The following is a 13,381-nucleotide window of genomic DNA, read 5'->3' on the forward strand; positions in this document are numbered from 1 at the left end:
ATCTGCCTGTAGCTGTCAAGTTACCATTCACATTTTTAATGTGCAAACATGGACATTGGACCTCATCATCACTGTACCAGCAAAATGGTATCCTTTGTCATGGGAATGTAACTATGTTAAAGACAGCTGTCTTACAAGCATAATTTATGGTGCTGTTTCCCTTTTTGTTCTCCAGTAGGTTTGTCAATGCCACACAAACACCTCAAGTTAGCATTTCAAAGACATAAAGTCCTGTCTCTTGGTACTAGTTGCTCTCTTCCACCAGAAATAAATAAACCATTATAAGAAGTTTTATTGACTTCTCATTTCCCCATGAGAACGATTTATCTTTTATACATACAAACTATTCAAAGTAAACGAAGTATGTGACACAAAAGACACCGTGTATGCCTGAGTGGCATGAACACAATGTTTTATTATACCAAATTCTTTAGAATTAACGAAGCCAAGTAGATTCACTGGAGCAAGACAGAGAACGTGTGTTTCACCTGCCTCAGTCAGCATTTATCTTTCATCTCATCTGCATTTGGCAGCAAAAACTCCTTTAACAGCCAACTCGGAGTTGTTTTATGCAACTACCCCCCGGCCCCCAATCTTAGAAGCAGCCCACATGTACATCAAAATGTAACTGATTCAGCATTTAAAGAATTATATTGATATGCTTGGCACCTTGATATATATATATATATATATATATATATATATATATATATACATATATATATATATATATATATATATATATATATATATATATATATATATATATATATATATGTGTGTGTGTGTGTGTGTGTGTGTGTGTGTGTGTGTGTGTGTGTGTGTGTGTGTAATGTTCATGTTTTGCTTTGTCTTTTACTTAGTTTTTTTTATTCAGTTAGCATTATCTTATAAATTATGTTATTTGTAAATTTAGATATTAAATATTAATTCATTCAATCATTTATAAATTTATCTACAGCATTTAACCTTTAAGATCAGAGTAGAAGTTTTATATACATCTACAATTTGTAAAATAGGGACATCTAGAGGCTAAATTGGACATTACAACCAGCCAAATGCCACCAGCATCTGCTTGTGTCCACTTTAGATTATTATAAGGCACATAAACTGTAATGATAATAACAACAACAATAATAATAATAATAACAATAATAATAATGATAATAGTAATAATAATAATAATAATAATAATAATAATAATAATAATAATAATAATAATAATAATAATAATAATAATAATAATAGTAATAATAGTAATAATAATAATAATAAAAACAATAATAATAATAATAATAATAATAATAATAATAATAATAACAATATATGAAAGCTTGAGTGTGAATACCTTAACATAATAAGCTTGCTTGTCTAAAAGAAAAAAAGTTAGGTTGAAAAAATAATCAAGTCATTTGTTTATATTTAAGACTAATTTTATTGAGAATGGGTCTGACTAGAAATACAAGACTTTATAGTTTTGAATAAAAAAAAAATTACTACCAATAAATTTACAAGGCCCACCACAAAGGTTTTTTTATCCACTTTAAAACAGCAAAGTAAGAGTTCTTACGTCCCTGGCAATGACTGCAACATTGTTACAACACAAGCCTGTAACTCTGGTTCATAAATATGCAGATATGTAAAATGTAAACTTTCCAAGTGTTTGCATATGATACCGTGGTAACTGCTGTGGATGCAAGTTTGTGGGGGCTTCTTGCGAGACATTACAGAGTCTACCATGTAGAGTCTGAAGGCATTTAAACCTGTGGGAAAAGTTGGCTGTGTTGACTGTCATGTGGACAGTTTTATTATATGTCATCGGGGGCAGGCAGTTTCTCAAGCGTGGGCTCCATGCCCCAGATCTCACGAGCGTACTGAGCAATGGTACGATCACTGGAGAACTTGCCACATCCAGCAATGTTGTAAATCACCTTCTTGGTCCATTCCTTAGGGTTCTGAAGTGAGGACAAAATGATTAATTTGTGAAAAATAAGATTGATCATTGTTAGTATCACCATTTCCCTCATGAATTAGTGCTAATAATGAACATTATTCTACAAAAGGCATTCGCTATATATTTCCTTTTAATGTATACCTTGTAGAGAGCATTGACTTTCTCCTGGCATTTAATGTATTCTTCATAGTCAGCAAAAACCTTAAACCTGTGTTAAAAAAAACAAAAGAAAAAGAAAAAAACAATAAACTGAATGAATAAGGATTTAAATTTCAGATATATTGTCCGATGTCCTTTTAAAGTTGAAAGTATGAGCTTATTTTTTCTTTTGCTCTAGCATGCAGGTTTATATACATTTTTATTTGTATGCGTGTGTGAATGTTTGTGCCTCAGGCTGCTATTATAGATGTGTCTGTACCTGTCATGATGCATCAGCATGTTGACGATTTCTTTAAACAGGTCAGGCTGCTTTGGGCTAAAGAAGCCTCCAGCAATCTGGTCGATAGCCTGCTTCAGCTCAGGCAGCCGGTTGTAGTAATCTTCAGCGTGGTATCTAAACAGGATCGGAAATAAATGAAAAACAAATCCAGAAAAATGAGGCACAAGCATTTTGCTGTTGTAACTGGCCCAATCACTCGGGAGGAGAAATCAGTGCAAAAACAGAAATTGCAAATTTTCCACAGGCTCACACCTTTTAGAGTGGAAAATCTCAGCATGTGTGGATAAAACATCTGAGTCTGGGAGCACCAACGGGCAAAGACCAAGAAAGAGATCATTACCAAAACCTGTGCAAGACTGCAGAGCAGCTGGATTGTCAGAGCACATGGAGCTCCCTGCATTGATTTTAAAAAGTCTTGACAGCTGGCTTATCTTGAAGGTACTCCCCCAAATGGATCTCACAACAGTGGTTTTTATGCAAAGATAGAACAAACTGTAATGGCAGCAGTAAAAATACCAGGATAAACCTTTCTTTCCTGATTCTGCTGGTTTGAATCCCCCCCCTACAGGATTATGTTGGGGTCAGAACTTTTAAGCTTATAAAATAATATTTTGGGACTTAGAGCTCCATAATAATTTGAATCAAAGTGAAAGAAGCAAGCTGGGGTTCATCTTTTACCCTTTCTTGTCAAGTGCATCAACATCGTCAACCCTCATGCCAAAGATGAAGAGGTTCCCTTCGCCTGCCTCCTCAGCCATCTCAACATTGGCTCCATCCATGGTACCAATGGTCAGAGCGCCATTCAACATAAACTTCATGTTGCCAGTGCCAGAGGCCTCAGTGCCAGCTGTTGAAATCTGCTCTGACAGGTCTGCTGCTGGGATGGCTGCAAGATGACAGAAGAAACGGGTTCATAACCTTAACTCGCATTATGTGTGTGTACTTTAAATACTATGCAATGATTTGGAAACTACCTTTCTCTGCCAGCGTGACTCTGTAGTTCTCCAAAAAGATGACCTTCAGACGGTCTCCAACCACAGGGTCATTGTTGACCACCTCACCAATAGCTGTGATCAAACGGATAATCATCTTGGCAGTGTGGTACCCTGGAGCAGCCTGCAAGGAAGGTCGTGTTAGACACATGAAATTAAACACATCGCTGCCTGTCTTATTGATATACAAACCTTTCCTCCAATCATGACAGTTCTTGGAGTCCAGTGTTTGTTGGGCTCCTTCTTAATGCCTGATGAAAAGATAAGGAGATTAGAAACCTGACATCTGCAGAAAAATCTCATACAACCTGCATGAACAGAATAGGAATTGAATAGTTTTTAAAATGTGTACTTACGGTTGTAATAGGTGATGATGTGCAAACAGTTGAGAAGCTGTCTCTTGTATTCATGGATTCTCTTTACTTGGATGTCAAACATGGAGTTGGGGTTGATCTTCACCTTGTAGTGCTCCTCCAAGTGCACAGCGAACTTCAGTTTGTTTTCCTACATGATCAAAGCATTCATTTCATGTGTGAGAGAGAGACATCAGTTCCACAGTGCTTCAGTTTATGTGGTTATCTGCACGCCTTGCCGAAAGAGGCACGTTTATATTTTTAGTAAAGCAATGATGATGCGGAGAAACAATATATGCAAAATTACAGGGGAAATTCGTTCCAGAACTTTCATGAAATGTCACTGCACCTTTCTACACTGATTGCTGGCTGTCAGGCTTTATGATGACTTTGGGCCATAGATGTATCCATCATAATTGCTTTTTAATTACAGAGAGAGACAGAGGCAATAACAGTGAATCACAATTGTGACTTAGAGGAGAAGCAGTCAAAGGAATTTGCTCTGTGCTTGTGAACTGATATGTGTGCGTTTGAATTGTGTGGTGCTGCTCAGGTGGTCCGAGGCTCGGATGTTCTATAGGTCAGATGTCAGAGAAGCATGGTGCTTGAGACCTTGACCCACATACTCATGCAAGACTGATACCCAGATGATGCTCATCTCTTACTGGGGGCTGTCATGTACAGCAATGATCTTCGGAAGCCCTAAAGGCAACAATTATTTAAAAAATTACATATTTCCCAATGTGGAGTAGTAGACCTGACAATCTGCAGACTGCCGGTGCAGAGGCTTTTCAACATTATACAGGAAGATTTGAGACTGATCACTGAACAAGCACCTCTGCAAAGTAATTCTTTAAAAAGTGTTTCTGCATGAGGTATGTAGTGGCAAAACCATTGCATGCAGTCTATAAACAGATTATTAAATGCATCATACATGCCTCTTCTCTACATGGCTTTGTGCATATACACTGTAATTGCATATATCTAGTTATATTCTCAGGAATACTAGTATAAACACTGATCTGACATCAGCTTCAGACTGGATAACAAATTATTCACCTGTTTCACTTTGGCAATATCCCGAATGAAGGCCTCATCATTCACAAATTGGCGGAGAGCCTGAAGTTGGTCAAGATTGCGAATGAAGTCTTCACCAATTTTCTAATAAGCAGAACAACACACTAAATGAAAACAAGTTCTAACACTGTTCAGCCTACAGTGTGACCTAAATATTATTTGCGAGTTGTTTGTGAAATGGAGCACAGCTGACCTCAGCGATGACCTCAGCCAGCCCGGGGTTGCACATAACCAACCAGCGGCGAGGAGTGATGCCGTTGGTCTTGTTTTGGAACTTATGTGGCTCCATTTCATAGAAGTCCTTGAAACTGCAGGCAGAGGGAATCATCACATGTACAAAAACACATAGATCATGCGTTGCCTATGAAGAGACTGGGAAATTATGTCAGTACTGCTACATTAATCTGTGTTCTGTTTTTTAGTTTTCATCATGATTAACTACTGCAGAGAATTACAGGAAAACTGTTGTCTCTTTAGGGGACTTACACAGTGGCTTTGAGGATATCAGAGTGTATCTGGGCCACGCCGTTGACAGCATGGGAACCCACAATACATAAATGGGCCATGTTGATCCTCTTCTGTCCGCCTTCCTCAATGATGGACATGCGGCGAAGACGATCAACATCTCCTGGATATTTGGCAGCAACTCTCTGCAAAATTAAACAGAATACACAATTAAAAATTCATTTTTATGTTCGACTGAATTATTCTGCTTGTTGTATCAGAGTCAGTCTTTGTACATACAGAACATAGAAGGTCAGCATGACTATTCTAAAATACTATCAGGCTGCCAACAGCAGCAGGTTTTCCTTCAGTTGGTAAGCAGATGAAAGTCTTGAGATGAAAGTGTATTTATCGTACAGATCTGCCCACCATTTCATGTCAGAAAGATTTCTCTCTCCTTTCAGCATGAGCGTGGGAGTTTATCCCTGACAGATGTTGAAAATAAAATCGAAGAGGCAGTATTTTGTTGTCTGACTTTACTTATATGCCAATCTTAAAAGTCACTTCTTGCATTTTAACATGTTTTTCTGTTGTCTCTTTCCACCATGCCAGTCTAAAAACTACTTTATATTTTTGTTTTATCGTATTGTATTTTCATCTTATCTTCACCTTCCTCAGCTTGTATAATATTTTTCTTACCAAGCAGAAAAAGAGATGATAATATGACATAATAAAATTATTATTTCATGTGAGAGAACATTGTGTGAATGTGTTTGGCTGTATATAATTAGGAGGGTCTTAATAACCCATTGTATGCAACACATATAGACAATAACTTGTTGCAATGTGCAGCATTAACCTCCAGGTGGCGACGATTGATCTCATAGACTATTTCCAGGTGACGTGGTAGCAGATGAGCAAACAGGTCGACTGGCCAGCGCTCCAGAGCTTCAGGAAGGACGGTGTGATTGGTGTAGGCGCAGGTGTGTACACAGATATCCCAGGCCTAAACATCAGCAAGAAAAAATATGTTAAGAAAGCAGGAGTTGTTTTGTTATGATGGACTTATGTCTATCACTGTCATTTGCAGTGTGATAACATAATCTAAACAAAGCTGAGCATTAAAAAAACAAACAAAAAAAACAGGAAAGCCTAGTTTAAAAGTTTCTTGAAAATAAAGCTTTTAAAGATAAAAATAAAAAAAATCTGATAAAAAAAAAAAAAAAACAATAAAAATTTGATATGTAATTGCTCTTCCTACCTTTTCCCATGGGAGCTTCTCTTCATCAAGAAGTACCCTCATCAGCTCAGGAATAGCCATGGCTGGGTGAGTGTCATTGAGCTGGATTGCAACCTGGATGAGCAGAAAATTAATAAAAAGCCTGTACAGAGAATTACGATGAGCCAAGAGCTATCTAGATAGGTTATTCAAACTCTTCACCAAAGCCCCAATAAATCCCACCGACAACCTGTTCAACTCACTGACAAAAACAGTTTAATGAAGAATCTGAGAGATCATCATGGAAGCAAATATTTTAACTTTTGACAGAAATGATTTTGTCGGGTTTTTCAGTTCACCTTCTCAGGCAGTTTGCTGAAGTCTGTGCGAGCAATCTCCCTGGAGCCAAACTTAGAGACCTTGAAACGACGAATGATGTCTTGCAGGGTGGCAGACACCACAAAGTATTCCTGCTTCAGACGGAGTTCTTTCCCTTCAAAGAACTAAGCATAAAGAAACATTATGTGTTCTGCAGGCAAACTTGAAAAGTTTTATCTGTTCATAAAACACAGCCTTGCTGTATAAGTGATCTTTAGGGTATATATTTAAATTACTGAAGCCTTATGTGAAAAGAAAGATATTGAACAGCTTCTGTAGCTTTGCTGTATTTCTAATATTTGTAGAATATCTATTATGCGAACACCCATCTATAATATAGTTTTATCTAAATAGCTGTGCAGTTCCTTTATAGAATAAGATGACCTTGTGGAAGTTGTTCATTGAAATAGGGTTTGAATCACATAATCCTTAAAAATTCAAGCTATTACATATTTTTTTCCTCTTTTTGTGCACTGCTTAATTCCACATTTATCAAGTAATGGTAATTACTGTTCTAAGATACAGTTTTTGTAATGATTTACATCATTGTGTGTGTAATTATGATATACTTATCATAGAGGTAGTCCAAAAAAGGATCAAGGTAATTATTTTAATAGTCCACTGGCCATATTTTGAATGAATAAAAGTTAATTGTTAAGTTAGCCTCGAAACAGTTAAGATTATCTTTACTATATGTACACACAACATTATAGAGCTGCACTGACTAAATCATATGGTCCATTAGAGTTTCTGTTCTCACATGCACAGACATAAATTACCAGACCTACAATGTGTTATAGCTCAAGAAGATGGCTATCTCCTAAATCCTCTATGAGCCTTTGGGAAGTCAGGACACAGTGGTCAGGTCTTAAGTCAGATTTAAAGAAAGCTTGGGTAAAGAATATGCGATAGCATATGATGGCTGTGGCTGAACACAAAGAACATAAGTTGGGGTCTATGTTATAGAAGTCCATCTCTCTGCAGATAAATCCTATCTAATCAGAGTGGAGTCACAGTATCTGCAGCTACCTATCCAAAGTATGACACAGACATTCATCTGTTTCATACTATAAAAGTTACAGGGTGGTTTGTCAGTCATTAAGTACAGTTGTGGTGGATTAGAAAGTGATGTAGTTGTGTTTTCTTACATTATCATTGGGGTATAGCACACGGGAGATGTTCTCAGCCAAGTTCCTGTCCAACACAGCCTGAATGTAGCCGCCAACATTGACTATAAAGAAAAAAATCCATTAGATCCAGCTAATTCTCATTTAACAGCTGATTTAAAAAAGCATGATCACTATCACACACATACAGTCTTTAAGGTTGAACTCGCAGGGTGCCTTGGCAGACCACAGCCTCATGGTGTTGACAATGTTATTTCTATAACCAGGTACAGGTGTGTCATACGGTAGGGCCAACACTACCTGTCAATATCACCACATGGAAAGACATTTAATATGTATATACAACAACAGCACGCTAGCTTCATTATCATTTACTTCAAATTATATTCTCACCTGAGTGTCCACCCATTTGACACCATCAGGGTGATGCTCGGTCCTGCCATAGAAGTGAACTGGACGCATGTACTCGGGACGTGCCTTCTCCCAGGGGTTGCCATAGCGCAGCCAATCATCAGCCTCCTCAACCTGGATAACAGCATAAATTTTTATTGAAGGAACCAAACATTCATCATGCAAGTGGTAACTGAGCTCAGCCAGACAGAAAATGACTATTAGGTCATTATAATGACTGAGAAAACTCCTGCAGGTAATGTAAAGTGGAAAAATCGCTAAGAGCTACAACCCCACACTGAAACAATAGAAATTAGTTTTCTCATACCTGCCAGCCATTGACGATTTTCTGATTGAAGATGCCAAATTCATAGCGGATGCCATAACCATAGGCAGCCAGGCCCAAAGAGGCCATGGAGTCCAGGAAACAGGCTGTAAGCAGAGAAGAGAAACAGTTTCTTATTATAGCTGTTATATAAAATAATTCATCAGTTGAGTGAGCCAGTAATTGTGACAATGACTTATTAAACATGAGGAGTAAAAAGTTCCTCACCAGCAAGTCGCCCCAAGCCACCATTCCCCAGACCAGCATCTTCCTCCATGTCCTCCAGTTCCTCCATGTCAAGACCCAACTACAGAGCAAAACATAATCATAATCACAGGTTTTTATTAATTTTTCTTTTCTCTGAAAAGACCCTGTTTTTACAATATTTTACATGTTTAATAGGATTGAACTGTTTTAGTCTCACCTGATACGTGGCCTCATCACAGGCATTCTCCAGTGCAAGGTTCACCATGGTGTTCTGGAGGGTGCGACCCATGTAAAACTCCAGGGAGATATAGTACACACGCTACAATTTAAGACGATAATGAAATATTTTATTATCTTTGTCAAACTTAACAAGTGTGCAGGCTGAAACTGTTGAACTTAAGACGGCTAGTGATTATATTTTAGTTACATTGGATTGTCAGGGTGGCAGAAAGGTCTTCACAGTTTGATGATGGGTACAGATTTGGCATTGAAACCATAAACCTGTGAAATCATATGCCAAATGTCACAATAACACCCACCCCAGTCTGTCAAAGAAATCTTAAGGTTTCATGATAGCTTCATGGTTGGGAGAGTATATAAATGTGCCACCTGAGCTAGTGTTTAGCCTTTGCCATTTAGATGTTTTCTTTTTTTTTTTGTTCCTCCTCTGACACGGAAGGACGGGCACGGGCAGGAGAGGCAAGGCAAAGGAGAGGGAGTGTACTGGGGACAGTCTGCTTTGGGTGTTGCGTAACACCAACATTTTAGGCTGGGCAAAAAATAGCTCCTGTAGAGGTCGCTGTAAAGGTCAACTACGGCCAGATACCCTTTCATTGTTGAGTTCGAGTTCAAGTTCAGGAAGAGACAAATAGTTCAGATAAATGTGTAAACTAAAAATTAATACAACTGACATACCCTCAATATTGAGCTGCAAACAGGACTTCTTGAATAACATATTAGTCTTAAGTTCCAAATTGCATCTGACTCTGGTCCTTGTTTAAACTGAATTGCCCTTATTTCGAAGAACTCTTACAGTTGTGAGTGAAAAAAAATCTTTTTGAGCAGCTTTGTAATATGTTATCCTTGGAAAATACTGTGGTTTTAGCTTGGATGTCCTCTCTCTTCCCTTCTTTCCTGTTAGACCAGTATGCTTTTCACCTTTGACCTTTTAGTACAGAACACCAGTGCAAGGTGTCAGATTGTCTCTGAGTTAGTGGTTGCACTCCATCACCCTTTTATGAAACATTTTCATGCAATTACAGTGTTGTAAAAGTCTTACTCTTGAAATTAATGCTTTGGCACTTATGTTACAAAACCAAACCATTCTCACAGTGAGCTGAATGGAGAAGTGAGTTTCCCCCTCTGTTAGAAAAAGAATAATTATCTCCTGCTTTCTTTAGCAGGGTTATTAATGATCCTGCAAAGAACATTTTTTTCCCACAGTGAAAAGAATTGGAGTTTTATTCTGCTTCTGAACCCTAAACTCTAATTACACACAATTTCGTGTGACATTTTCAAGTAATAATGTGGTTCAGTTTGCAGCTTTACTTCTTTATATCAGAGCCAGCTTCTTATTTGTTTTTATCTAAGCTTTCACTGTAGCTGTTGGTTAATAACAATGTAGTTTCAGAGGTGGAGCTTCAATATATATGCTTTAAAATGAGCTTAGATGCCCTCAGAAGCATGTGCTTATGTGTTCTTGAGTGAGAGCTACGTGCTCTACGGCCAGACAGGAGTGCAGCAAAAGGTCTCATAGACGTTTAATGTTTCAACACACTGCAAGTAGCACAGCATACCAGCAGAGTGCTAAGACCCCTCAGTCAAGTTTAAATGTCATGACTTGGCATTATCTCTGCATCAGTGCATTAAAAGTCTGGTTGACTATGGATGTCAGTGTTGGAGGAAGCATTTACATAATCAACTTAAGTTTAAGCACCCACACATTGATGCCACAATTGTCATTTTTAGCTTAGCACAAAATCAAAATATTATATGAAAATGGTCAAAGAGTATAGAAAAAAATATGTCTCTGGCATCTTGTTTAATAATGTATTGGTATGCAGCATTAATGTATACAGCTCTTCACCCTTAGCTGGTCAGGGTGAGTTTATTTTAACTCTATGTAAACAAAGTCATAAAATGGCTCATTAAAAAGATGCAAAGGTCTAATGATGACTACTTACACTTATTTGGGAAATTATTGGCTAACGTAATCTGTTTAAGCCTTGAATTAATGTGTGAAATTTTATTAAATATATGTGGGAACTTCATGCCACTGAGTGCTTAAATATGTTCTTTAATAATGAAGTTATTCCATTAAACTGTTTAAGAGCAAAGCAGTTCTTAAATCAAATATCCCTATTTCCCATACATTAATACTAGAACCCCTTTAATTTTTATTCAGACTCAAGCTGTGACACTATTCACCAGCAGGATTATAACAGTTATACCAATTAATAAATATGCAATATGTTCATATAAATTTTGGTGCAGACTAGAACTTACTTTGGGATCTTTTTCATAGTAGTGCTGCTGGGTTCTGATCCACCTGCCAACTAGATGATCTCGCACTGTGTGGGCAAGAGCAAAGTAGTAATCCCTTCTGGTTGCCACATTTCTGTCCTTGACCAGTGTAAAGTGAAGATGTCTGTTGAAGTTCTGCTTCAGGTCCGCAACATTCTCGGCCCCAGCAAGGCCTCGCACTGAAATCTGTTTCTTCCTATCATGGTCTGACAAAGGCTTCGACATGGTGGCACAAGTTGCAGCAGCTCAGCACTGAGTCTGGGAGAAAATGAACAGTAAGGCCCAGATACACCACTAGAGAGACGCCCACACAGCAGGCTTGGGATCAGCATTTTAAAGACACAATTATGAATATTAAACAGAGGGTGGAGCAGGTTGTATGTATTGGGTAAAAGGTGGGGCATATGCTAAAGCATGAGGATGTCATTTTTGGGATCTATTACGTGTTTCCAGCAAAGAAACGCAATATCATATAACATAACTAATAGTAGTGTTCTGATTTTGCAGTTAACTTAGCAAACACTGGCTGAGGTCTCACTTTTACCTGGGTCTGCTCACAACAGTACTGCGAACAGTTTAACATTTTAATCCTACTGTAAGTCGTTATTAACCAGTAAACCAGTGTGTGTATGTGTGTGTGTGTGTGTGTGTATTATATCTGTTTAAGAGCCCAATAGAGCAATGATAGACACAAAATCAGCTGCAGTGAAGTAACTAAGACCCACTCTATTTTGAGTTATCTCTCTGGCGAACCACATTATCATAAAGTCTTGACCTTCTATAAATAGTTACTCTGACCCAGTCCCAAAGGCCATGATATTTGAAAGGCATATCTTGTTAATGTCAGCAAGAGCCAGCAGACAACACTAGTATATTACTATCAGTTGGACCACAGCATAAGGGTGAGAGCAGCGTTTACTAAGCTGTTCTCACTGGGGCAAAGTGCTACATGATTATATTTTTCATGTTAAAAGAGAGTTTTACCTTTTGACCGAAATGACTTAAAAGCTGCTTGGAAGACTTTAACTTCAGTGTCAAGACACTGTGGATTGTGTGGCACTTTAAAAGAATGTTGACAGGAAAAGTATTGAAAGTAAAATTATCTTGTCTCTCCTCACTCTGTTACTTGATTGAACAAAATAAAAACAAATAAAAAATAAAAAAGCAGCTGTCAAGCATGACAACAGCAAAACAACAGGTAATAGAAATGAACTTGAAAGTAGTGGCGGCGTTTGGCAGCGCTTCACTGCCTTGTTTCCATTTTCTGAAGCATTCTTATTACCTGCACAATATAAAAGTACGATCCGCACCATTTCACACCGCACCCCTCGCCCACCAATCTTCCATGGGTATGCTGGGTGGCTGTTCATCTTGAGCTTGGGTCCTCTACCAGAGTCCAGAGGGTCCTCCACAGTATCTTAGCTGTTCCGAGGATTCCTCTGGACTGAGATGTTTGATGTTTCTCCAGGTATCTGTTGGCCCCCAGTGCTCCGATGACGTCCGATGCTACGGTTGCCTTCACCCTCCAGGCTTTCTCCAGGTCTTCCATGAGCCCTCTGTATGTTTCCAATTCTTCATGTTTCTTATTCCTGCCATCATTCAGGATGGCTACACTGAACAGTGACTTTCCTCTGCTGTTTATAAATTATATCTATCTATCTATCTATCTATCGATAGATAGATAGATAGATAGATAGATAGATAGATAGATAGATATGTGTGTTTGTGTGTGTGTGTGTGTGTGTGTGTGTGTGTGTGTGTGTGTGTGTGTGTGTGTGTGTGTGTGTGTGTGTGTGTGCTTGTGTGTGTTTATATACATGTAACATTCATTTAGTGTTCCTAGATGTCAAATGACCAGCAGAAGGGAGGAACCACCACACACCAAATGATGCAGATTGAAGTTGGCGTGCCCCTGATTTGTCCAGTATGATGAGCAAATTATGTTCTTACATG

The 13,381-nt window shown here is 38.2% G+C and overlaps 1 protein-coding gene across 1 annotated transcript; it reads right to left on the reverse strand.

Annotated features, from left to right (window-relative positions):
* Positions 1-1,396: 1,396 nt before the first annotated feature.
* pygma (phosphorylase, glycogen, muscle A) lies at positions 1,397-11,725 on the reverse strand. The gene is made up of 20 exons (XM_042009330.1): positions 11,411-11,725; positions 9,123-9,224; positions 8,927-9,005; positions 8,702-8,805; positions 8,377-8,508; positions 8,172-8,283; positions 8,005-8,087; positions 6,838-6,981; positions 6,521-6,613; positions 6,119-6,265; positions 5,302-5,465; positions 5,009-5,123; positions 4,798-4,899; positions 3,742-3,889; positions 3,578-3,636; positions 3,368-3,509; positions 3,072-3,279; positions 2,373-2,507; positions 2,096-2,162; positions 1,397-1,955 (listed from the first exon to the last, which is right to left on the reverse strand). The coding sequence occupies exons 1-20, from the start codon at positions 11,651-11,653 to the stop codon at positions 1,809-1,811; spliced, it is 2,526 nt and encodes an 841-aa protein (XP_041865264.1). The 5' UTR covers positions 11,654-11,725; the 3' UTR covers positions 1,397-1,808.
* Between the last annotated feature and the right edge of the window lie 1,656 nt (positions 11,726-13,381).

The sequence above is a fragment of the Melanotaenia boesemani genome, chromosome 15 (assembly GCF_017639745.1).
Source record: "Melanotaenia boesemani isolate fMelBoe1 chromosome 15, fMelBoe1.pri, whole genome shotgun sequence".
NCBI lineage: Eukaryota > Metazoa > Chordata > Actinopteri > Atheriniformes > Melanotaeniidae > Melanotaenia > Melanotaenia boesemani.